This window comes from Ovis canadensis, chromosome 1, assembly GCF_042477335.2.
Source record: "Ovis canadensis isolate MfBH-ARS-UI-01 breed Bighorn chromosome 1, ARS-UI_OviCan_v2, whole genome shotgun sequence".
Classification (NCBI taxonomy): domain Eukaryota; kingdom Metazoa; phylum Chordata; class Mammalia; order Artiodactyla; family Bovidae; genus Ovis; species Ovis canadensis.
Genome location: NC_091245.1, coordinates 11,925,408 through 11,952,279, shown reverse-complemented (window position 1 = coordinate 11,952,279; position 26,872 = coordinate 11,925,408). Strand labels below are relative to the sequence as shown.

The following is a 26,872-nucleotide window of genomic DNA, read 5'->3' as shown; positions in this document are numbered from 1 at the left end:
GGATTAGGTATGAAGGAAATACTCTATTTGAAGATGGAGAAAGGAAAGTTGGTATAAAAGTAACTGACATAGCCGCTGATTCAAATATTTACTGTCTCCAACAGTCTCCGTACACTCAGTTGATGTTCAGCATACAAATGCAGATATTCACTGTTGTATCTGTGCAATTGAGTCCAAGTCCATGCATAAAGAGAAAGAGCTCCCTATAGCATACCCCCTCCATTAATTCTGTACACTGCTGCCAGTGAGCATTCTGACATTTGAATCTGTCCATACACCTCGCTATTGAAAACCCTTTGTCAGCTTCCCACTGCGGTCTGGATGGAGGCCAAGTCCTTGGCAGGACATTTCAGGGACCTTCCTGATCTGACCCCCTGTCCACCTCTGCAGTCCCAGCTTCCACCGCTGCCTGCCTCCTGCTGTGTATCTTGATACCAAACTGCTTGTAGGTCTCCATTTAAAGCATGCTCACTCATGTTTCCATGCTGGTAATTCCCATTCTACCCCAACCCTCCCATTTCCATGCTAGTCACTTCCCTTCCATCCTACATTCAGCTTAAGAATCATCTCATCTCCACATGGGAAACGGCCTGCGCATACTCCCATACTAGATCTGTGCCCCCCTCAACCTTATCGCTAGCCATATTATACTGAAATTGTCTGCATATGTGTCTGTCTCCCCCACGTGATTGTCTTATTCACCTTTGTACTCCAGCGCCTAGCATAATGCCTACAACTGAATAAACTAGTGCTCAGTAAATGTTTGTTGAGCTACTGTTTGATATTACATTGCTGTTTTTCCCTCAAGAGGGTTCTGTTTTCCTTGGTGCTGTTATGTGATTTCATTTAGGCTTTTGGCACCAGTGAGCTGATAGGTAGTGCTTGGACTGGTGGTCTGCAGTCTTGGAAGGCAGGATACATTAGCACTTAAGAACATGCTGTCTGGAGTCATACAGATATAGTTCCCAATTCCAGCTTTGCCATTTAACTAATTGTATAACCTTGGAGTGTAAACTCTGTATGCCTGTTTCTTTCTCCGTAGAAGGGGAATAATAAAATATACCTCACAGTGACTTCGTAAAGATAGAATGAGGTGATGTACTTAACATGTTTAACACAATGAGTAGCAGCTGTGGTCTTTCAAGAGGCGGTCTGGGCAAGACCCTGTGATTATACTAGGGGCCTGGCTTCCTTTGTGTTCAGGAGCTGCAGTCCTGGGTTTGCTAGAGACGGCACCAGGGAGTTTCAGCCATCTTCCGTAATTCACATTCACACACTTTCCTTCCATGTTGAGTTGTATCAGATGCCACTGAGGTGCTGGGCAGAGCCTCCTGCAGCCCTTTGCATCCTCTGGAGGTAGGGCTTTTGACAAGTCTTTGCAGTAACTGATTCTAAACCTGGGGGATATGTCTTCCTAATGCAATAGCAACAAATACTTATTAAGCACTTAACCATGTACCATGGACTTCTCTGAACACCTTAATCCCCACAACTATCCTATCATGTAGGTAATACTACTATCCCCGTTTTACAGATGGGGAAAGTGAGGTCCATTTGCCCAGGTTTACATAACTAGTACGAAGGAAGAGTAATGGATTTGAACCCAGGTCATCAGGCTCTAGAGCTCATACTCTTCACCCACAACCTTCACGGCTGCCCTGTACTTCCACACTCGAGGGGACTACATCAGAATTTTTGCGGAGGGAATGGGGTGGGGAGGGAGTTGGAAGGTTGGGACGGAGAGGCTTGAAAAAAAATCCAGGATACCCACTGGTCTCATCAAAGAAATGACAGAAAATAGTTGGTTGATGAGGACATGCAGAAAATAGAATGAGAAAACAGGGCAAAGGGTGTGAGATTAAAGCAGTCAACTAGTCCTCACTGAAGCTCTGGATGGAAATCGTGTTTCTTCTAGAAGGTTTCACTGTCTTACACAACTAATTGGTCTCCTGAAGGCCATCCCACTCCCTTAAGTCCAGGGCCGATCTTGCAGTTTCTCCCCAGAAGGCAGCTCGCTCTAGTTTAGCCTTCAACAGAAAGGAAGTGCTCTCTCTGTGGGGCAACTTCTGACTGTTGCATACTGAATGAGGTCCCATGTTTAAGCAATTGCCAGAATAATAAAAAAGTTGCCTTTGCCTCACTCCCGGAAGATCCCCTGGAGAAGGGAAAGGCTACCCACTCCAATATTCTGCCCTAGAGAATTCCATCGATTGTATAGTCCATGGCGTTGCAAAGAGTCAGACACAACTGAGCAACTTTCACTCACCCTCTTACAAATACTCCTAAACAAGGCCCTCTTACCATTTGTTTGCCTTCCTCATTTGACAGAAGGGGAAACTAAGGCATGGGGCTATTAAGTGATTTTCCCAAGATATGCAGATCACAGAGTAGTACTGAGCAACTGAGTGCTGTGAGATACTATATTTTTATAGTTCCAATGTAACAGGAAGCTCTGGATAAGCCTTGAGCCTACCTTCCACTCAAAATATAAAGTGGAATTGTCACAAACAAGTCATCCTTGTTTACCTTCCCGGGATCCTCAGAAGGAAAGAGGGCCAGGAGCACACACAGCTCGACAGCGACCTCTGCTGGAGAAGAACGACACTGACTGCAGGAGTGCCTGGTAGCCCTGCGCATGTGTTCCCCAGCTCTTTTATTTTGGTCGGCAGCAGGTAATCACTCTCCCTTAGGGTTGGTGAGCCCTTGGCAGCCCCCCTGTTGCCAAACACACCTTCAAGAGGGTTGCAGCTCTATCCCTCTGAATTCCCACGAGCCTTTCAGGGAAGACCACCTGTAAAATAAATGCCCTGAAATGACAGATGTGGACATTATGTCAAAGAAGCCAGCATCTGCTTAAAGAAGGCTAGAGTCTTGGTGCTGCTTCCCCAGTGTTTTCTCTCCAGAACCCTGAAACTCTGTGGGAGAAAGACGGTTAATTTTCCCAGAGGAGTCTGACCCTGCAATAGGAACCCTTTGTGGGTAGGCAGGACATGGCACTCGCTGTGCTTTCAGGAGGGTCTCTTAGGAGCTGTAGGCATTGCATACTGTAGGCACGTATATGCTAATTCAGAGAAGGCAATGGCACCCCACTCCAGTACTCTTACCTGGGAAATCCCATGGACGGAGGAGCCTGGTAGGCTGCGTTCCATGGGGTCTCGAAACTGAGCAACTTCACTTTCATGCATTGGAGAGGGAAATGGCAACCCACTCCAGTGTTCTTGCCTGGAGAATCCCAGGAACGGCAGAGCCTGGTGGGCTGCCGTCTATGGGGTCACACAGAGTTGGGCACGACTGAAGCGACTTAGCCGCAGCAGCAGCATGCATGTTATAACCTCAGGAGTCACTTCTCAAACAATTTAGTGCAAATGTTCACAAAATACACCAAACTACAAAATGTTTTTAAAATGTGGTTGTGTGTAGAACTCTGTTTATCCATGAGTGGTTTTAGATTGAAATCTCTCCCAAAAAAATCAAGGAAAGAAAAAAAAAAAGGCTCATCAAGAGCCTTTATGGGTGGCACCCAAAATTCTGAAATAGAGAAAGCAGAACTAGGAGAGAAGTCGGATAAGTGTTTGAGAGAAGTCGGATAACTATTTTATCCCAACAACCCTACTGGGTGGGTGTAATTATAATCCCCATTTCACAGATGAAGAAGCTGAAATTACACAAGCTGCTTGAAGTTATACAGCTAGTAAACAGCAGAGCCAGGTCTCAGCCCATTAAAGGGTCATGATTCTCACAGATTTCTCTAGCCAAGTACATTTTTCCTTATTTGGTCTCTTCTTGGTATTTCCCTGGCTACCTTTGTCCTCAGGAGCTTTCTGTACGGTGGTCCCATCATTATTTCCCTCTTTTTACATGGAAGTCATACCTCTCTGTATAAAAGGTAAATCAGAAACAAATAGTTTTTTTCTGTTAATTTATATTTCTAGTTGTTTTTTTTTTTATTTGAGTCGTTCTGTAAGTAGTGAGTAGTTCTGAGTAGTTCTAGAAAGAGAACTCTTGCATTAATAAGAGAATCAGGTTGTAAAGAAAGAAAATTCTTTCTGTACCTGTTCTCAGGATTATTCTTCCTTGTGGAAGTTAGTGTTTTTAAAAGCCTTATTTTGAAAGATGTCTACTCTCAGAGCGGTAGAGAGGATGGCTTCTTGAACCTTGCAAGGTAAATCCCAGGGTATTTCATCCTTCTGAGCTTCCTCTCCTCCTAGGCCACCCTCTATAAGATACAGCCTCCCCTAGGGCTTTTTTGGAACTTGTTATTTATCCTTCAGCCTTTTAAAAGCTTCAAATGGAAGGCAGAGTATTTGCGTTAAACATTAATCCAAACATGAAAGATAAAGTTTCGTAAGCCAGATCGTTGGAATTGGTATTTTTAAAGCCTCGTTGAAAATAACGTTCTTGCTTCATGAACCGGTGTTTTCTTTTTATATGCTTCATGTAGATGAATGGACAGAGGTGGACAGAAAACGAGGTATGCTACCTTGGGGCTGCATGTATCCAGTCTGCATCCACAGGTTCACCCAGTCCTTCCTCAGTGGGGCTTAGAGTGGGACCACTCTAGACATTTCCAAGTAAAAGAATAGGCGTGAGTTTCTCTTTAGCTGAGATATTGGTTATACAGTTGAATCTTTTAAATACAGCATGAAAGATGAAAACCAAGCAAATATTAGTCAAAGGACCCTATTGCACCTGAGGCATTTGTCCGTTTTTACCATTCCAAGCGTCGCAAGGACACCTGGGACAATAGCTACCTTTCCAGGTGGGCTGTCCTATTTAGTTGTCCTTAAAACAATCCTGTGATAGCATCATGTAGCCAAAGAGCTGTTCTCCTGAGCACACAGACATAGCTGTTGGGCAACTGAGAAATGTGGAAGCATGTGGCTGCATGGCCGACAGGCTTGAGCGCGGAAGGCATGACACGCATGCCCTGTGGTCTTATCATGCCAAATCTTCAATTTCCCCTTCACCTATACCCAGTAGCACACCTGAGAAAGCTGTTGAGTCCTCAGAATAAAACCTTCGCCTTTCTCGCCTTTAAATGTCATTATCTGACCCTGGGAATAGTCTATGCATGTCATCAGCCATCAGCCTCGATGTTTCAAGTGCTCTCTCCACACTGAGTACGCAGAGGAGATAACACGTGTAATATTTAAAGGCACAGGCACTAGAATCAAACAGCCCCTTTCTCTTTTCAGCTCCACCCCCTGCTATGTGACCTTGGACTTTAACCTCTGGAAAACTCAGTTTTCCCCTTTGATAAATAGGGTGATACTTCAGCAAATGCTTTGTCCAGCCCGCCCCCACTAGCCTTTTGTGCTTGTTTGCTATCATTTCAGTTTCTTAAATTGGTTTATAGTCTGATTAGGTTTGCCTTGGTTTTGAGAAACTTGAGTATTCTTAAATCTCTGTTCTTTTTCTTTTCAAAGCCCTAGCAACTGGGGGTGAGGAGTGGGGTACCCTTCAAAATCATTTGATTATTTATTTAAATAAGATAATGAATAGAACATTCTAAGCCCAAGACTTACAACATAATAAGGCTTCAAAACATGGTAACCACCCAGAAATAGTAGCTTCTCTTTTTTACCCTTGGTTTCAAGTTGTGTATTACCATAAACAATAAAATTTACAGAAGTACTAGTTAAAAACGCAGTTGCTTTCATTAAGAGAATTATTTCATCAGGCCAGGCTCGAAGAAAAGTCCAATCGAAGTGGTTGGTAAAGTTTTATAATATTTCACAACCGTCTCTCACCACTTCTCTTCAGCAATTTTTGGCCCACCTCTTGATGTACTGCAGAATTTCAGGTGAAAAGTGTGGATTTTGAAGACTTTTTGTGTAAGTAACTGAATCACTGGAATTTATCTTATATATCCAAAAATAATAAGCAGAAACTGACTTCATAAATTAGAAGGCTGATACGTTAAGAACTCAGTTATTGACCCTCCCAGTGCACCCATGAGAAACCGCCCCTCCACACACCTGGCTTTAGTCTCCTGATGAAATCTGGCTTCTAGCACATTCCTGCCTCATGCAATTATGCCAAGCTCATGTGAGTGCCAAAAACGAACACCAAGACTAACTTACAGATCAGGTTGAAACTTCTCAGAGGAGTTCGCTGGTGGTCCAGTGGTTAAGAATCCACCTCGTAATGCAGGGGGTGTGGGTTCCATCCCCAGTCAGGGGACTAAGATCCCACATGCCGCAGAGCAGCTCAGACCACATGCCACAGCTGCTGAGCCCACCAAGCGCCACAACTAGGAGTCTACGCACCGCGATGAAAGACCCTGCATGCTGCGGCTAAGACGCGGCCAAATAAAATACATATTAGTAAAGAAAAAAACTCAGGTTTAGCATACATACGGTGTGGGCTGCTACTCTTGGGCAAGGATAACATTCGCTTCCTCTCTGCCCACACCACCCCCCCGTGTCTGGCAGACAGTAGGCCCACATCAGCAAGTGCCAGCTGAAGCACACTGAGATGTAAGCATGTTAATTTGTGCCCCCATGCTCCTTCCAAAAAATTACAAGGTGGGTGCCCTGGGTGCCGGGCCCCAACTGCAAAACTGCCATCTCCCCTTGGGGGCATTTGTGTTCACTGCTCTGCCCACGGGAACAGGGCCTGCCATACTCTCTTCCCAGCAGAACTTTCTGGATGTTCTTATGCAAGAAGCCATGGTGATACAGAGCTTAGTCACTTCCCAAAGAAAAGGTTTCACTTTACTTTGCCAGAGTGGCTGACAATCACCTTGGGGCTTTCTTTCTTTTAGAACTGACTTATTTGGGTCTAAGCTATTTTCCTAGATCTTGCTAAAGGCTCAAAGACCCTAGAGACGTGACTCGGCACCTCAGTGAATGGGAGCTCTTTGTAATCATGAACATAATCAGAGCTGATGCAATTCTTTCATGTGAGTTCTTCCTCTTTGGCACTCCTCGCTGGCCTCCATAAACCTATGGAAAATTCTTCAAATTCCCTCTTTATTGAGGCCTTATATGTGGCTTTCCATGTGTAGCTATTTCCATGCGAACTTTACATTTATATAGGCTGCAGTAAGAAAAATGTCAGAAAGTCCAATTTATTGCAGACCCTTGCTTGTTTTGGAGAAGGAAATGGCAACCCACTCCAGTATTCTTGCCTAGAGAATTCCGTGGACAGAGGAGCCTGGTGGGCTGTTGTCCGTAGGGTCGCACAGAGTCGGACACGACTGAAGCGACTTAACATGCATGCATGCATTGGAGAAGGAAATGGCGACCCACTCCAGTGTTCTTGCCTAGAGAATCCCAGGGATGGAGAAGCCTGGTGGGCTGCCGTCTATGGGGTCACACAGAGCCGGACACGACTGAAGTGATGCAGCAGCAGCAGCAGCTTGCTTGTTTAGGTCGAAGGCCAAAGGCCATGCTTGAGGCAAACCCAGAAGGGTTCCTGGGTCTCCAGGCTGGGCACAGTAGGGGGAGGTTAGTGCACACTGAGTAAACGCTGGCCTGGGCTGAAACTGTCCTACATGAGGGATACCCTGTGTTGGCAATGGATCTGCTGCTTCCTCACTGATGGGATGGGGCCTAGAGTAAAATACAGAGGTCAAGTGTGGGTCCAATACTTCCGAAAGCAGTCGCATTCGCTCAGTGTGTTCTTTCGTGTCAGGGTGGGAGTGGGGAGAGGGAGTGTTTCCCTCCCCACCTTTCTCTATAACCCTTCCATTTAAGATTTAAGTACATCTAGCCCTCAGCTCCCTACCTCTCCCCAAAACTGCTCTTTGAGATGCTTTAAAATGCATCTGAGCCCTCAGGGTACTTCTGTTGGTTACTTACAGGTAGAAAGAGTGTCTGAAATCATGACCTTGCTCCACTCTCTAAGATACAAGGGTGACCATGGGTCACCTGCTGTGTCCTTTGTGTGGCAAGAGAAAGAGAGCTCTGTATCTTTCAGCAATAATCACTCAAGTGATTTTGTATCATTCTTTTAAGTAGCCAGTTTTCTTTCAGATTTTAATTATTATGAATATATAGTCTCAGCATCCATATACAGTAGGCAGGAATATATCTGGCTTAATTAAGAATAATCTGCGTTCAACCATATCTGTTTCTATTTCTTGTACCAAATGGTTTTCCTAGCCCTCAAATGATGTTATTTGAGTAGCACAAAATATCTAAATGAATGAGTGAATGAAGACCTAGAATTATAGATAGTTTGATTTGCACACACCTTAGCTTCCCTGGTAGGTCAGATGGTAAAGAATCCACTTGCAATGCAGGAAACCCCAGTTCGATTCCTGGGTCAGGAAGATCCCCAGGAGAAGGGATAGGCTACCCACTCCGATATTCCTGCCTGGAGAGAATCCTCATGGACAGAGGAGCCTCGCAGGCTACAGTCCATGGGGTTGCAAAGAGTTGGACGCAACTGAAGCGACTAAGCACACTGGACCTTTTATTCTCGCCACCTGGAAATTTTCCATCTGAACAACAGTATGGGGCATATCACTACAGTATGATGTCAGTATTATAGATCATACAGGGAAATTAAGACATCCTCAGATGGTGTTATGGAGAAGGCAATGGCACCCCACTCCAGTACTCTTGCCTGGAAAATCCCATGGATGGAGGAGCCTGGTAGGCTGCAGTCCATGGGGTCGCGGAGAGCCGAAGAGTCAGGCACAACTGAGCAACTTCACTTTCACTTTTCACTTTCATGCATTGGAGAAGGAAATGGTAACCCACTCCAGTGTTCTTGCCCGGAGAATCCCAGGGACGGGGGAGCCTGGTGGGCTGCCGTCTATGGGGTCACACAGAGTCAGACACGACTGAAGTGACTTAACAGCAGCAGCAGCAAATAGTATTAATCTGAAGCACACGTCTTTAGAAACACTAGAAAAAGTTTTAATCTCTAACCAGTGGGTAGATCCTATGTCTATTTTTGTAAACTGTTTTGAAGAAGAAAAAAAAAATTACCATTTAGGTCCCATTTTATAAAATTCAAAGTAAAAATGTTATAGACTTGCTAAACAAACAGAAAAGGTGATGCTGTTTCTCATTTTGAGGTGGATATCTAATCTGCAATGCTAATAGAAGTCTTTTCTAAAGAAGGAATAAATATGTTCTCTATCATCAAGTGAAATGTTGTATGTGAAAGTGGTTTGAACCACAGCACATTGCCACGTCTACGTTTGCCCTAAGATGGGCTCATAAGGCACTCTGGACCCTGCTTTCCACTGGGACACACATGGGGTTTCTCCCCAAGAAGCAGATCTCCAAGCGCACTGCATCCCCATACTACATAGGCCCTGCCCCTCCATTCCATCTGCACACAGGGAGCATTTCCTGAATAAAGCTTCCCCCAATGCTTTGTTCACCTGCATCCTCTCTTGTCTCTACAGTTATGAATGACATCATTTCAACCATGTTCAATCAAAAGTTCATGGAGGAATTGTTCAAACCCCAAGAACTCTACTCCAAGAAGGCCCTGAGGACTGTCTATGACCGCCTGGCTCATGCCTCGATCATGAGACTGAACCAGGCCAGCATGGATAAGGTGAGCAACTGCCTCCATCCCTGGGCTGTGTTTCTTATGGATTACCACAGACTGGAATCCAAAGAGATGATGTGTGCAGTGGTGCATGACAAAAGACAGGCACATGTAAACATGGCTTGTTCTTGAGTTTCAAGTTGGGAAGGACCTCAGAAGTCATCCGCACCAACCCCTCTGTTCAGTTTAGTTCAGTCTCTCAGCCATGTTCAACTCTTTGCAACCCCATGGACTGCAGCGTGCCAGGCTTCCCTGTCCATCACCAACTCCTGGAGCTTGCTGAAACTCATATCCATCAAGTTGGTGATGCCATCCAACCATCTCATCTTCTGTTGTCCCCTTCTCCTCCTGCCTTCAACCTTTCCCAGCATCAGGGTCTTTTCCAGTGAGTCCGTTCTTCGCGTCAGGTGGCCAAATATTGGAGCTTCAAACCCCTCTGTAGTTTATTAAGTCATTATATCACCCACAGAGAGTGCTTGTCTGCATGTCCACGTTTAGATTGTGAGGGACAGGGAGACCTGACATGCTGCAGTCTGTGGGGTCACAAAGAGTCAGACTCGACTGGGTGAACAACACCAGTCCGATCCAAGCACCCAGCCCTGCTTAATTCTGCTTCCTTCTTAACAGATCTCGGCCCTGCAAGCCAGGCATTTTTTAAAGAGCAAATTCAAAACCACTCAGACTCTACTTCTAATGTAAACATATCTGTTTCTTTGTGGAACAATTTTTTAAGGTACTGATTTTAAAAGGAATAATTCCACATAAATAATGTCAGAGAACAGATAGATCTCCTGTTCATCAGAATTCCAGACACTTTATATAGATGCCCTGCCCTCGGGGAGAGAGAGCCGAACTCCCCACTCCTTGAATGCGGCTGCACTTGGTGACTTCCTTCCAAGGAAGACAGTATGCATAGCGGGGGAGGGGAAACAACTAACTTCTCAGTGGAGAAACATGGCAAATATTACCTCAACCAGGTGATAGCATCAGCAGTGATAAGCCAGGTGGCGGTATCCTGGTATGACAAGATGAGAATAATGCTTTGCCTCTGTGATCTTCCTCCCCAAAACCCACAACCCCAGGCTGATCATGAAGAAAAACAGCAGACAAATACTATTCGGAGGTCATGTTACAAAGTGCCTGACCTGTCATCGAAATTGTCAAGGCCACCAAAAGCAAGGAAAACTAGAAAAACTGTCACAGCCAAGAGGACACCTAAGGAGCCATGACGACTGAATAGAATGTGGGAAATGGAACTAAAATGTTAGGAGAAACTAATCTGAATAACAGGGCTTCCCTGATAGCTCAGTTGGTAAAGAATCCACCTGCAATGCAGGAGACCCCGGTTTGATTTCTGGGTCAGGGCGATCCCCTGGAGAAGGGATAGGCTACCCATTCCAGTATTCTTGGGCTTCCCTTGAGGCTCAGCTGGTAAAGAATCTTCCTGCAATGCGAAATAATTTTAACAAGAATCCCTTTTCAAGTCTCTTTATTACGTGAATTTTCATAAATCATGAGGACTGACAGTGGGTCCCAGGTGTGCAAAAATGCAGCACTGTCTCAGTGCTGGCACCTGGAAACCTCAGAGAGACAGACTGCCTTCAACTGTGCCCTCTTGCCTCCTGCCAATTACCTTCAGAAAGTTACTTTAGCTCCCTGAGCCTCCATCTTCTCATCTATAAAATGGGGATAATAACAGCTACTTCATTAGTCAGAGGGAGGATTAAGTGAGAAACGTACATATAATGACAGAAGAAAGCTTAGCACATAGATAAATGTTCAGTATCTTCTCCTCTCTGCTTGTTCTTCTCCCCCTGCCTTTAAGAAAGTTTAGGTCTCCATTGAGATATGGCACAGGATTTAGAAACAGAAATCCCGGGTTCAAGTCCTAGTTCTACCAATGGCATGCATGCATGGTAAGTCGCGTCAGTGGTGTCCGACTCTGTGCGACCCCATGGACAGCAGCCCACCAGGCTCCTCTGTCCACGGGATTCTCCAGGCAAGAGTACTTGAGTGGGCTGCCATTTCCTTCTCCACTACCAATGGCTATGAGACTCAATTCACTGAATAACTCTGAACTTTCATTTCTTCATCTTATACCTGTTTTTATCCTTTATTCTTAGCACAGTGTCCTGTACACAACAGGTACTTAATGTTTGATGATGATGGCTGAGAGTCACAAACCTACGTCTCTAGTATTAGACAAGCCTGCACACGCGCACACACGCACACAAACCAAGACAGCTCGGGCTGTATGTCACTTTCTCTTTTTTTAATTTTATTACTGGATATAATTGCTTTACAATGTTGTGTTAGTTTCTTCTTTACAACAAAGTGAATCAGCATATGTTTACGTACATCTCCTCCCTTTTGAGCCTCTCTCCCACCCCGCCACCCCACCCCTCTCTGTAGGCAGGTACTTTCTAAGTGAAATGTCTAGCTGCATGTTGGAGAAAGGAGATCATGGAGAGGGTTCGAGGGTTCAAGCAAGTGCTTCAGGATCTGACTGTCTTTAGTTCCAAATCTCACCCTGCTACTTTTTACCAGCCATGTGAAATTAGGCACGTTTCTTCATTTTTAAACTTGGTATAATACCTACCTCGGTATTCTTGCCTGGAGAATCCCATGGACAGAGGAGCCTAGCAGGCTATGGTCTATAGGGTCACAAAGAGTCGGACACGACTGAGCGACTGAACTGAACTGAACACACACATAGAGTTCTTGTGAAATTAAATGGGATTAGTTGAGGTCATGCACATCCATGTGCTCCGCAAAGCACTCAGGTGGTTTAACTTTCAGTCCTGCCTCAGACATGTCCGTACCTTCTCTCCCAAACTTGCCTCCTTCAGTAGCGTCACGTAACATCATGTATCTCCCAGGCACCACTTTGAAAATGCTGTGGTCGTTTTGGACAGCCCTCATCTTCGTCCCCCAGATCCAATCGGGCAGTCAACATGTACTAACAAACAGCTTTTCTCCTGAGTGTCACAGCCTCTTCTTTGCCCTGCCTCATCTTCCCCACCATCTTCCTCCAGGCCTTCCATCCGGGTTTCTCCAACAAAATTTCTTTCTTTCATACAGTCATTTTATTGCCACCCTCCTAGGAGCCAGGCGCCAGCTAACTGCCCTCACTCCACCCTCTCCCTTCTCACACATCTCATCACGGCCAGACTCACTAATCTTGTTTAACTACCACTTTTATCACATCAGCACAGAGAATTTCAGTAGCCTCCTAATTCCTACCACATCTAGTCTAAACTATTTTGTGCATCTTTCAAAAACATTTAATATTCTAACCTTGCCATAATTATCCAACTTTATTTCCCACCACCCCCAACACAAACCATCCCCTCCAGTCAGGCTGTTCTACTCTTTCTCCCAGGAAAACAGCATACCCACGGCTTGCCTCTGGACTCTCAAGCATACTGTTCCCTACCACCCGAATGCCTTTCTCCTCCCTTACCCAGTTGGAACCCTGCCTCAAGTCTGTATCAGGCCCACTTCTTCCACAAAGCCCAGCGTGACCACTTTGGTCCTCGCCAGCGTCTCACCTCTGATCTTCATGGATGGTGATACCGTTCGTGGAGCTTGTTGATATCCCATTAAGTTCCATTATTCGTCTCATACACAGAACCGTAGTCTTGCCACTTTCACCTGTGTTTTCTCATTTACACCTCTCAGCAGTTCTGCAACGTTGAGGAATTAGGGAATATTTTTTACACATGAGAAAACTCAGGCTCAGAGAGGCAAAGAGACTTGGCCAGGGCCACCCAGCAAATCTGGGCTTCCCAGGTGGCTCAGTAGGTAAAGAATCTGCAACGGAGGAGACGCAGGTTCGATCCTTGGGTCAGGAAGATTCCCCTGGAGGCGGAAAGAGCAACCCACTCCAGTATTCTTGCCTGGAAAATCCCTTGGACAGGGGAGCCTGGCGGGCTACAGTCCACACCAGGGGTTGCAGAGAATCGGACACGACTGCGCACAGCACGGCAGCAGCACGCCAGCAAGTCTGCAGCAAGGAGGGCTTGGACTCAGGCTTTCATTCTCCACCAGCACCCAGTCCCGGGCCCCACAGCTGCCCATATTGTTTCACATGCACCATCAGCACCACACGGAAGCTGACCGGACATCCTGGTTTGCCCAGGGACGTCCTGGTTTGCCCAGGGACGTCCTGGTTTACTGCAGTTGCCCCAGCTTGTTACCGTCACCCCCTTTCGCTCTCCACAGCGTCTTGGTTTGCGTGATGTGGTCACTGAGCTGCATGGTGAGCGCTGAATTGGATTCCGGTACTGAGTCACTGTTGGCCGTTCTGAGGCCTGCCTTTATACAAGGTCCGTTTCTTTTGTTCACGTGTGGGTTGGCAGCTCTACGACCTGATGACGATGGCTTTCAAGTATCAAGTGTTGCTGTGTCCTCGTCCCAAGGATGTGCTGCTGGTCACTTTAAATCACTTAGATGCCATCAAGGGACTCATCCAAGATTCCCCAACCATCCTTCATCAAGTGGACGAGACGTTCCGGCAGCTGACTGACGTAAGCGGGCTGTCGGTGCGCCTCCTCTCAGCCCCCAGTACTCGTTCCCATTTCCCTGTTAAGGACAGGCGGGTTCTATGAGAAAGGAAACTGGACAGGGAATGACCCAGCCGGCCACTCTCCCAGAAAATTCTAAAATCCACAGGAATCCATTTTGGTAACACAAGAGATGCTGTCATCTGATGCCCTCTCACTGGGACCTTCATACCCGGGAAAGCAGCGGCACAGAACATAGCAGTTCTTGCCTAACTTTTCTGAGAGGGAGTTGGTAGTAGATGTTCTGCGGAATCTTGGGGAACGGGAGAGCCAGAGTGTGCCCCGCTCGGTATGCTGCGGGGCGGTTTGCCCCTTGGGTGGACGGGGGGTGGGGTGGGGTGCGACTGGTATTCCCCTCCTGCCCCTCCACCCCGCCCAGCAGCTGAGTCTTCTCCTTGCCCTCTGGCTCCATCTCTGGGCACCCACCACCCCCCGCCCCACCCCACCCCCCCTGCCTGTCCACAGTCTCCCAGCTCACTTCTGAAAGCAGAATGCCTGTTTCTGCTTTGCCTGCGCAGATATACGGGGACCTCTCTGCAGGGGAGTTTCAGCTGATCCGACAGACACTCCTCATCTTCTTCCAGGACCTGCATATCCGGGTGAGTGAGTGGGTGACCCGGGAGCGCCCTGCACTGCCATCCTTGCGAGACAGGGCGCAAGTCGTCAGGACAAACCAAGACTGGGATTCCGCCCCATTAGCACATCCTCGGTGTTTGTTTCCATGATGATCAACTGTCTCATGATAAATCTCAGCAGGTTTTCAAGGGACCAAGCAGGACAGTGATGCCACCATTCCCTCCCAGTTACCTTCTGTACGTTTCTTTAAAACATGGCTTCTTCCCTTGCTTCTCCAGGCTCCCAGCCTGATCTCAATTCCAAAACCTTTTCCCGAGCCTTTTTCGCCTTGACTTGTCCAGCGTCTGAGCTGTGAGGAGGCAACCCTCTTGCTCCGTGGAACTGTCCCCACCTCGGCCTTCCCTGACCTCTTGCTCCGTGGAACTGTCCCCGCCTCGGCCTTCCCTGACCTCTCCCACCTCTCCATCTTTCAGTCCTTGCTCCCCTCCTCCTGTCTCCAAGCCTTTCCCCTTCTGCCTCTACCCACCCCCTGCTCTTGAGTCACTTTCCTCCCCACTTTGGCTGCCAACTAACTCCTCTGTCTGTGGTGACTCCTACTTCTAACCTCTGTACCCCCTTTCCCCCAGCCGTGCCATCAAGACCCACATCTCCACCTGCTTCTAAAAAGTTCCCCCAGTGCCCACAGCCTCATGTCTGCAGCTAAACGAGTCTCCAGAATTCAAGTCCTGCCTAACTTCCTGGTTTCTTTTGAGAGAACCACCATTCCCTCACTCATTTGGCTCAGCCCCAGACCATCACACCTTTGGTTCCCCTTCTCTGATCTGCATCTGATTGTGTCTGCAGCCCATCAAGTCTGCCTCTTCAATGTCCACGCCCTCCTGTCCACTCTGGTCGCTCAGCTCAGGCCTTCATACTTTTTGTTGGCCCTTGCCTCGCAGTTGACCCGACCACCTCCTCTCACACCTGCTCCAGACAATTCTATACTCCAAGTTTGAAAAACCGCATTGCTGAGCTTCTGACTTTGGGGCCTGTGTCTCTTGGCCAGGACTCTGTTCCTCCCCGTGATTTAGCACACTGGTATGGGAAAGACACCCAGTGAGGCCAGGCGCTAGACTCAGGCACTCAGCTCCAGCACAGCTCCGTGACCTTGGGCAAATTACTTCCCTGAGGCTTTAGTTTCATCATCTAAGAAATGGAAATGATAATACCTGATTTAGAGTTTGTCAGGGGCATTAAGTAAGGCATCACATGTAACATATGTATTTGCATATATGTATATTTGCATGAACTCTGGAAGTTGGTGATGAACAGGGAGGCCTGGGGTGCTGCAATTCAAGGGGTCACAAGGAGTCGGACACGACTGAGCAACTGAACCGAATTGAACTGAACTGATGTGTATATAGATATACACACACTACAGAGTGCTTCTGGCAGGAGGGACAGGACCCTGGTCATGGTGGTTGCCTCCTAGGGGTGGGGAAGTGCATGGAGGACAGGGATGCAAAAGAGACCTACTTTCCCTTGTATACTCTTTGAACTTTTTTTTTTTTGGCCACATTGCGAAGCTTACAGGATCTTAGTTTCCCCAACCAGGGATCAAACCCGTGTCCCCTGCAATGGAAGCACAGTGTCCTAACCAGTGGACCAGCAGGGAAGTCCCGCTCTTTTAACTTTGTGAATTTTGTACATGTTCATGTGTAACATATTCACAAACAAATATTTAAAAAAAAAAGAGAAATAGGGACCACTGCAGACGGTGCAGGTTCAATTCCAGAGTGGGGAACTAAGATCCCACATGCTGTGCAGTATGGCCAGAAAATAATAATAATATTAAATTTTTTTAAAAAAGGAAATAAATAAACTATGCTTAGAACCTCGTTATTTCCCTCCTATGAACAGGGAAAGACAAATAGATGACAATGCTGAGGCCAATTTTATTTTTAACCCTCATGAGTAATTTCATTTGCTATGGATGGAGCAGTAATAACATCGATGTAAATCAAGATGTCTAATAGGCATCAATTAAAATTAAAAATGTGAAAGTACAAATAAGATTAAGTTTTACATTACTTTAAAATATTGAAAACCCTGCATCGTATGGCTGTCAAGCCTGTGCATATTTGGACAGTATTTTATGAATCGTTGTAATATAAGCAGCCATATTGATTTCTCAGTTCTAGCAAGATGAAATTCATTATGATGAGAAGACTCCTAATAATAAGTCTATAACAAAATCATTAAAATATATTAAACCACAAACTACATTAAGCTTTAATTGCTAAATGGGCAGGCAATAAAACATCAGAATGTTCATCAAGAGAAATAGGAACCACATATCCTGACGTTACTCAGCCACTGGTCTGTAACATCTGGCTGCTTTTGCAAATCTGGCCTTTAATGGTGTTTCTGCTCAGCTGCTCTTTATGATTGCCTATACAGATTTTCTCTGTGTTCAAAACAATCTTGGTAGTTTTTAGATTGTTTAGCAAAACCAACCAACTAAATCAAGAAAACACAGCTCTGACCTAACACTCCCTTGCTCATTGTTTAACCAAAGCAAATACAAGACTCCACATCCTACCGTCCAGAGCTTCCTGTGATATCACAAAACAACCTGACTGGGACTGTCCTGGCAGTCCAGTGACCGATACTCTGCACTCCCAATGCAGGGGGCCCAGGTTCCGTCCTCAGGGAACTAGATCCTGCATGCCACAGCTGAAGGTCCTATGTGCCACAGCTAAAACCCAGAGCAGCCAAATACATGATAAAATAAATAGAGATTTTTTTTAAAAAGCAGCCTGAAGTGGCCTTAGTATGGCCCAACCCTGACCTGTGCCCTAGGCACCAGAGGCTCCACAGAGACAGATTCCATGTGGAATCAGAGCAGTTATGCGCAGGCCTCTCAAGTCCAAACCCCTTCAGCCCTCCAGAGTGCCTTCAGAGTTGCCTCCGACAGGGTCGACCCTCAGGTCCCCCACCCTCTCCCGAACGCCCCTCTGCATGCGTGCATCTTCTATCACGGACTTTCCTCCTGTGCTTCCACTGTTCCAGTTGGGAAACATCACTCCATCTTCACCTCTTCACAGCCTGGTCCTTATATCTCCACTCCATTATCCACTCCACTTGGAAACACTGCATCCCTGGAAAACTAGTCACTCTAACACATATGTACTGAGTGCCTGCTCCACTCCAGGTCATTTTCAGTTCTGAGATATAGAAGTGAACAGGGCAGAGGCCCTGCCCTGAGAAGGCTCCATGCCAGTAGGAAGAAACCACGAGGACACATTAAGTTGTGTTCCAGTTCTGATAATTCTCTGGAAGATGGCCTTATAAAGTCAAGTTATAGGAGGGAACTGGGATGGGATGTTGCTTCCAACCAGCACTGTCCAACAGAGCTTCCTGTCTTGATGGAAATGTTCTGTATCCGTGCTGTCCACTGTGAGAGCCACTAGCCCCATAGGGCTGTTGGGTACTTGAAACATGGCTCATCAGACAGAGAAACTGAACTGTCAATTTCATCTAAATTTAAATAGTCACACTTGACTAATAGCTACCTTATTGGGCAGTATATCCTTAGATGGTAGAGGCAAGGACAGCCTTTCTGAGGACAGACGTTTCAGCTGAGAGTGAAAGATCTCAGGGAAGAGCTTCTAGCCTGAAGGGACAGCGAGTTCAAAGACCATTAGGTGGGAAAAGCACAAAATGCTCCATGGACAGAGAGAAAGGATGTGTGAACAGAGCATATCTAGCGGGGGGCAATAACTCAAATAAAGTTAACCACCTAGGTAGCGTGAGTGCTCACTAAGCAGAGAGATGCCAGTCATGAATAAACTGGTTCTTACCTACCAGTTGACTTGGCTTTAGATTCTAGTAAGGACTTTATCCTAAGAGTAAAGAAAAGATCTGGAGCATTTGAAGATGAATTGGTAACATGATCTGACTTGGATCTGGAAAATGAACTAAAAGAGGTAGGCTAGCAGTTACAAAATCTAGGTAAAAAAATGAGATCCAGGTAGAAAACGAAAGCACTTGGACCAGGTGTTTGCTGTGAAGATCAGGAAAAATATTCACATATTCACCCTCAGGGCAGGGTCAATAAGATTTACTCAGAGATTGGATGTGGGGAATGAGGGAAGGAGGAAAGAAGAACAGCCACTAGGTTGCTGGTGCCATTTTCTAAGTTGGGGAAGGACGGAAGGGAAGGATGTTTGAGTGAAAAAGTCATTCTGTTTACACTCGATTTGCTCTCTGAGTAGCAGAGTCAAGTAGGAGGCGGAATGTCTAAGCCTGGAGCTCAGAGGGGAGAGGCAAGCCGGAGACTTGGGCATCCTAGCATGCAGCAGGGAGGCAGTATGCAAAGTCTTCTCGCCACCTGAAGGCGGCCAGTCACTTTCTTTCATCCACAGGCGGGCTGCAAGGAGCAGGGTCGGCATTCTACCAGCTTCCCCCTCCCTTTCGGATCATTATCGTCCTGCCTACACAAACTTAGCCCTCCTCTTGTAAGGCCAGACCAGCAACCACTGTCCAAAACCAACCATCACACCGTCCAAAGCCCCACACTCAGCCCTCACTGTTGAAACCAACTGTGAAGTCACTCACCCACATTCTCCAAACATTTACATCCCTGGCTCACTTCCTCCCAGCCACCTGAATCCCGCCATCATCCTGGGGAGTGTGGGCACTCATGGAGCATCCAGCACGCCAGCCCCACAGCTCCTCAACCTTCATTCCCTCTTTCCATAGGAAACACGTGTCCTGCCCTCAGCACCTCCTCAGAGAAGGGAATGTGCACTAAGGGCCTTACAGATGTTTGGTTCTGACCCAGAAAAGAGAGGACACCGTGGGGCATGGCCGCCTCTACCTAAGAGCATCAGGGCGTCTGCACAGAGGATCCGAGAGCTTTAAAAGAAAGAGGTTTTCCCCAGGACCATGGGAAAACAAGAGGAGGGGTTAAGAGGACACCACCTTGTAAAGCACCATCAGGTGACCGCCCGGCATAACTGGCAGTGCAGGGGCCAGGAGGCTGCCTCGGGCTCGAGGAGGCGCGTGGCTGCAGAGAGGAGCATGGGCCAGCTGGACATCATCGGGCAGGCAGCTAAGCAGGAGAGGAACACGGTCAGAGAGGAGTTGAGAAGAGTCTCTTTAGCTGCAGAGTGGAGGACAGATGAGAGCAGAGGCAGGGAGGCTCTGCAGTGGCCAGGCTAGAGGTGATGAAGGTCTGTGCTAGGGAGCAGGGCAGAGAGGAGGGGCCGGACACAGAAACAATCGCTGGGTGAGCAAGGCCTGGCCGCTGAACAGCCAGGGGAAGGTGGTGGGCGGGGGACTCAGATTGCTGACGCGGTGACCTTGACCTGGTAGTGTCATTCAGGGGGATCAGGTTAGGGAAGACAGATGGAGCCCTGTTCTGAGCAGGGTGAATTGGAGGTGCTTCCCATGGATCGGTGGACATGTTTAATAGGCAATGGGAATAGACGGGTCAGATGCCCAGGAAAGAAGACTGAGTGGAGGCTCCAGATCTGGGAGCCGTCAGCACTGAGGTGAACACTGGTGTATGGGATGAGATCACCTCGGAATAAAAAGGGTGCAGTGAGAGGGACAGGGCACTGGAGAGTCACAGCTAAGCTGAGCGTCAGCCGAGGGGCTGGGCAAGCAGGCAGACCAAACAGTCCCCTCCAGCCAAGGGCAGTGCTTCAGGTCAAACCCAGACACACCCTTGACTAAATTTGTACATTTCAGGTCTATGACATAGTCACCCCTGTTAGAATTAACTAACCAGAAAGTCCAAAACAGGCATAAAGTCTCACTTCTCTCAGAATTTTCTTTCTCCTTGCTTGTATTCATATCCGGTGGTCACAGAATCTCAAGGTTAAAGCCAAACCCTCCAACCAAAACATGCCTTTTTGCCCGCCCATTGTGGCTCAGCTGGTGAAAAATCCACCTGCAATGCAGGAGACCTGGGTTCGATCCCTGGGTTGGGAAGATCCCCTGGAGAAGGGAAAGGCTACCTACTCCAGTATTCTGGCCTGGAGAATTCCATGGACTGTAGAGTCCGTGGTGTCGCAAAGAGACGCGACTGAGTGGCTTTCACTCTCACTTTCTGTGTTTCTGAAGTGTCTTCACACCCTCCCTCCTCCAGGCCCAGCTGCAAACCCTCAGTGGCCCCTCCCCACGCCCTCTGGCTGCCGCCTTTCTCTTTGCGGGCTCCTTTGCCTGTGCAGCGCGCCGTCCTTGGTGGCGTCATTGTTTTTGCACTCTATGCTGTGTCCTGTGTCCAATCAGACCGTGATACTGAGACTGTTAACACCTCTTATTGGGCACTTATATGTCAGGCTCTGTGGAAAGGACTTTTTGTTCATTACCGGATTTAGTGCTCAACTAACCCATTGAATAGGTTCTGTTACTATCTTCAGTTGACCAAAGAGAAAGGTAGTGTAGCTTATCAAAAAACTCAGAGCCAAGGAGAGGCCCAGCTGAGCTGTGAGCCTGGACAGTGTAACATCAGCAGGCCACACTGCCAGCGTACGACTCCTTACCACTTTGCACTTTCACGGCCTTGCGTGCAACAGATGCTTATTCTTGGCAATGTTACTGATATAATCTTGCGGAATTTTAGAGTTTGAAGGAGTCAAGTTCATCTCACTTTACAGATGAGGAAGAAACTGATTTTTTTTTTTTTTTGGCCATGCTGTACAACTTGTGGGATCTCAGTTCCCCAACCAGAGTCTGAACCCAGGCCCCCGGCAGTGAAAGCACCCAGTCTTAACCACTGGACTGCCAGGAAACTCCCCAATAAAACTGATTGACTGCTACAATCTTAATTCAACCAAGACCTCAATACAAGAGTGCCTGAAGCAAGGAGGAGAAATAAGCGTAGTGTGGGGTTTTCCATCACATAGTAGGCTTTCAGACTCTATGCCCGCTGGATCCACCCGTCCGCCTCTCCTCACCAAATGGCTGAGAGCTTGGAGTCAGAAACACAAGGGTGTGAATCCTCAGCTCTGCCCCTTATGAGCTGGCGGGCCTGGAGGGAGTGTCTTAACCTCTGAGGAGATAATGAGGGTCTTAACAGCTCCAGCCTCAGAGCTATATAGAGAGTTTGCAAGGAACCAAGGAATGGACATGGAATTTGGAGTCATCCTTGGTTTTGAATCCTGGTCCCGACTCTTAATGTTCTTTCTGGGCAAGTCACTTCACTCTGTGAACCCCAGCCTCCTCATCGTGAAGGCAGGTGGCGCGTCCCATGGGCTTCCCTGGTAGCTAAGCTGGTAAAGAACCCGCCTGCAATGCAGGAGACCCCGGTTCGATCCCTGGGTCGGGAAGATCCCCTGGAGGAGGGCATGGCAACCCACTCCAGTATTCTACCCTAGAGAATCCTATGGACAGAGGAGCCTGGCGGGCTGCAGTCCATGGGGACACAATGAGTTGGACACGACCGAGCGACTAAGCACAGCACAGCAGTACTACCTCCCTGGAAGATTTGTTATGTGGCTCCAAAGAGGTTCTGTTTGTGAAAACACTGTACTCTGCAGGTGTTTGTTATGGTGTGTTTTTCTCTCTTGTCTTCAGCCATTACACACTTCCCATCCTCAAAATGCATATGTCTGTGGAAATATGCCAAGAAAATGACACCAAGTATCTCTTTTTCCCCCAGGTGTCCATATTTCTAAAGGACAAAGTTCAGAATTCCAATGGTCGCTTTGTGTTGCCAGTGTCTGGGCCCGTTCCCTGGGGAACTGAAGTCCCTGGACTCATCAGGTGAATGAATGCTCAACAGTAATTGTCAGACCAGCGTTCAGGGGGCCGGGAAACCAATATGTGGGCCGCCACATAGACTGCAGCCATACTCAGCCCCTCCCTTTCTCCAGTTAAAGCACAGCAAAGAGGCAGTAAGGTTTAATCCCAGCTTGTCACCTAGCAGATACTCCAAGATTTATTTCTTCATCTATTGAATGTCTACTGTGAGGATGAATATGATAATACTCATATTATCTAAATGTAATGCTCTAAAGTGCTACACACCACCCAGTACATAGCATATACTCAATAAATATTATTATCATTATTATTGTATTACTATCACCCAGCTGGCGTTAGTGGTGAAGAATCCACCTGCCAGTGCAGGAGATGCAAGAGGCATGGATTCGATCCTGGGTCTGGGTCGGGAAGATCCCCTGGAGTAGGAAATGGCAACCTGCTTCAGTATTCTTGCCTGGAAAATTCGACAGACAAAGGAGCCTGGCATGCTACAGTCCTTGGGGCCACAAAGTCACACACACACACACGCACACGCACACACACACACACACCCCATTACATCAGCTAGCGTCTTTATCTTGAAGCAGTGTGTAAATTCCCTTTGGTCCCATAGCACAAAGAATAATGAAGCCTCCGGGACTCTCCAGGCTTGGAGAGCGTGTCATCACGTCCTCCTTTGTTTTCTCTTTTTAATATTTCTTCATTTGGCTGCATCAGGTCTTAGTTGTGGCAGGTGGGATCGCTTGTGGAGACACGGGCTCTCGAGTCTTGGCGCACAGAGCATGCAGGCTTAGTAGTTATAGCGTGCAGGCTTAGCTGCTCTGTGGCATATGGGATCTTAGTTCCCCAACCAAAATTCAAGCCCATGCATCGCATGGTGAATTCCTAACCACTAGACCACCAGGGAAGTCCCATCATGTCCTACTTCGTCTTGTAGAACATTCAACAACAAAGGCAAAGAAGTGAAGAAGACAGAATTTAAGCACGGCGGGAGCTATGTCGCTGCCCTCAAAGAAGGGTCTCTCGAGCTCTATGGAGACCGAGTCCTGAAGCTGGGAACTAATATGTAAGCAAATTCTTCCTTCCCCTAATGAGTTCCCGTGCAGCAGAGGTCCGTTCATTTAAAGAACTGGCTTGACTTCTGCAGTGAAAAACCCCTGCTGACAATTGAAGGCATTTCCTCTTAGAGACACGGCAGGCAGGGCCCCGGCATTTCCAAAGGGCACCTCGGATCTTCCACCAGAAGGTAGATTAGCAGGTCAAAAAGATAAATAACTTAAAATAGCCCTACAAGAGAACTAGCCAAAACCTTTTAATGCAGTAGAGACCCAAAAGGCCTTGGCCTTCATGTACCGATCATGTTTTTTTCCAGAAATACACATTACTTTGCAAGAGGAAAAATCGCCATACAGCTTCCTAGGTATTTTGATTTGGGAAGAAGCAAAACTTGAGTGGTTGATACCCGCTTAGTTATAGTCTGTATCCCCAGCACCTTTCTGGATGCTTTTTAATACCTCAAAGTAAAAGCTGTGTACTATCTTTATGAGTTAGAAGGGAGTCAGGGTAAAAGGCTTGGACGATGCTTTTGTGGTTTTCCGTTGCCACCAGGTATAGCGTGAACCGGCCCGTGGAAACCCATATGTCTGCAGCATCAAAGAACTTAGCTTCACGGACGCAGGTAAGCTTCTGCCTCCTGTGTTTACCTTCAGAGCTAATTTCTAGATACAAGAGTCCGGACAGGGAGAAGGGAGGGGTCTCTAGAGATCAGAGCTGGCCAAGGCTCCCTCCTTGTTTGCAGTCTTCTCCATTCCGCCTTACCAGTACACAGGTTTTAAATTATAGTTTCTCATGGAGACTTCTAGTGATCTGACTAATTAGGTAATTTTAAGCTTGTCTCCACCACCATAATTAAGCAGGAACCACACATAAGGACATGTGAAACAGCATTGTACCAGTGCCGTGAGGTCCGTGGCTGCTGAGTTCAGCACTTGTGTGTATTCTGATTGTTAAAACATCCCCTTTCCCTGCTTCCTTGTGTAATGATGTGAAAGTTGAGTTCAAAATGAGGTTTGGGTTCTCTGAATTCTTTTGTACAAATTTTCACTGAACTAGCTATCATCTAGCTATAGGCCAAATCATGGACAATTCAGTTATGCTGTAAACATTTATTGAACTATGTCTATTGGGGGCAGCGGGAGGGGTTCCCAGGACACAGAGCTGGCTTAGATTTGGTCCCTTCCTGAAGGGCCTTGTAATACGCTGGGCTTATAAAGACAGCGATAGGAACAAATAACTATAACCTGGCGGAAGACAGAGGTGAACTTGCTGAGCATTCTGAGCAAAGAGCTGTGTCAGAACACATATCCTGTCCTGGGGGTGGGAAGGAACCCCCTGGACAGGGAACAGGAAGGCTTTTCGGAGAAGGTGACCTTCAAGTGGAGCTCTGGAGTGAGGCAGATACTAAACAGCTCAGAAGGAGAGAAAGGCACACAAGCCAAGATGACAGGACAAGCAAAGGCACCAGAGGCATGCTCCTCGGGGGAAGCAGGCAGCCAGCGTCCCTCTCGTGTAGCTGGATCATAAGGCGATAGCAGCAGTGGCCAGAGGCCCGCCCAGACAGGCACACAGGGCCTGATTCCAGAGGCGAAGCAGGGGAAAAGCCGGGTTAGAGAGAGCCAGGTAGGAGGAGGGTGCAGGCGGCAGAGGGGCCAGGCCGCGAGAGAGGGAGCCACGAGAGAGAAGGGATACAAGGGTGTGCTCACCAGTCACCACCGGAGGGCAGTGTGGTCGCTCCCGTGGAACGCGTGCCCTTGGACCTGGAGGCTTCACCCAGGCCACCGGTAAAGGCTGGGGGAACTAGACTGCCTGAAGAGGAAGCAGCGTTCTCCTTGGAGGAGGAAGGAAGGTGGTTTGAGGAGAACGAGGATCCCTGGGGCCTTTCACTCATCTTGAAAGTGTGAGAATCCCCGGCTTGTCCCTCTGCTTCTGACGTGGGTTATTTCTCTTCTGGTTCTGTTTCCTATGCGTCACGTGGGCCCAGTCCTTCCCAGAAATCATTTAGACAGCCACTGTTTTGCCTTGTTTTGAAATACCACCCGGGGTCTCTGGGGAATCAGCAGGGACTTGAATCACCTTCACGTGGCTAAAAATCATGAAATTGATTTTGCAGGAAAGCATAGTTCCAAACCCTCTTGCTAAAGAAGAGCTGAATCTCCTGGCCAGGCTGATAGGAGGCATGGAGATTCAGAAACCCAGTGGCCCTGAACCAGGATTCCGGTTGAATCTCTTCACCACTGATGAAGAAGAGGAGTATGTTTTCAACCTGTTTCTTTAAATACCTATGTAAAAATCCTAAGTGTGGTAAGAACCAAAAAATGACCATCATAAACCAAATAAGTGGCTCTTATCACTTATAAACACAGATGTAAAGATCAAAAATGAAAGATCAGCAAACTCAACAACCTTAGTTAAAGAAGAATCCACTAGTATTAAATAGCCTGAATCTTCTGGATTTGTTAAAAAAAAAAAAAAAAAGTAGCTCTAATGTTTTATTTAGCAAAGCACAGCTCAAGAGAATTGGAAGTCAAGACAATCCTATTTTAAAAAAGACTGTTAAGAAACCAGAAGGAGGTTGGAGCATGACATCTTCAGGAAGAGACAGTCGCCCCCAGAACCAATAGCGGTGGTAATTCACTGAGACTTACACGTGCCTTACTGTTTCCAGAGAACTTCTGGGTTCATTATCTCATGCGATTGTTCTCACAGCCATGTATCTGGGGTGGGGGTGGGTGCCTTCTATTTCTCTCTCCTTTGGAGAGGCAGGCCCTGTGGGAAGTGTAGGGACCCAGGGATGGCGCACAACACCTGGGGCCTGTCCTCAGGTCCTCCCGGCATTGCAGGAGCATGAACATGTGCGCCATGTTGCACGTGCTCCAGTGAGGGACACAGGGGCTGACTTGGCCCCAGCAGATTGAAGAAGTTGGCAACCGAGCTGGGTCTCAGAGTTTGCCAAGCAGAGGAAGGGGAAAAGTTATTCTTGGCAGACTTTAGTATGTGCAAAAGCAGAGACATAAAAGGACTTGACTTCCTGGAGCGTAGGGTGTATTGGTTGGGGAGAGGGTAGAAAGTTGAAGAGAGAGGAAAAAAAATAGGTTACCAGATTATCAAGGACCAATTTGCCACGCTGGCAGGGAGGAAAATCCTAACCTTTGACCCGTTTCTCGACCCTCTCGTACAGACAAGCAGCGCTCACCAAGCCAGAAGAGTTATCCTACGAAGTTATCAACATCCAAGCTACTCAGGTGCGTGCAGGCGATTATACAAGTCAAATCTTATTCCCCTCCTATTCTTATAATAACAATGAACTTCAAAGGCCCTCCCTCCTCCTCCTCTCTAATCAGCATGTAACATAGTCCCTTTCCTGACAAACAGGCGAGGAACCGAAGTGCATCACAGGGGTG

The 26,872-nt window shown here is 47.3% G+C and overlaps 1 protein-coding gene and 1 long non-coding RNA gene across 2 annotated transcripts in view; one reads left to right on the top strand and one right to left on the bottom strand.

Annotated features, from left to right (window-relative positions):
* OSCP1 (organic solute carrier partner 1) overlaps window positions 1-26,872 on the top strand; it is a 28,458-nt gene that overhangs the window by 1,152 nt on the left and 434 nt on the right. The window contains exons 3-10 of the mRNA XM_069586639.1: window positions 9,368-9,522; window positions 13,878-14,045; window positions 14,600-14,680; window positions 22,309-22,412; window positions 23,350-23,478; window positions 24,021-24,090; window positions 25,582-25,721; window positions 26,650-26,713. Of these exons, the coding sequence (XP_069442740.1) occupies window positions 9,368-9,522; window positions 13,878-14,045; window positions 14,600-14,680; window positions 22,309-22,412; window positions 23,350-23,478; window positions 24,021-24,090; window positions 25,582-25,721; window positions 26,650-26,713 (911 nt within the window). The remainder of the gene's footprint in view (window positions 1-9,367; window positions 9,523-13,877; window positions 14,046-14,599; window positions 14,681-22,308; window positions 22,413-23,349; window positions 23,479-24,020; window positions 24,091-25,581; window positions 25,722-26,649; window positions 26,714-26,872) is intronic.
* On the bottom strand, window positions 11,774-25,426 carry LOC138438796 (uncharacterized). The gene is made up of 2 exons (XR_011256469.1): window positions 25,175-25,426; window positions 11,774-14,100 (listed from the first exon to the last, which is right to left on the bottom strand). It is a non-coding gene; the product is annotated as an uncharacterized lncRNA (long non-coding RNA).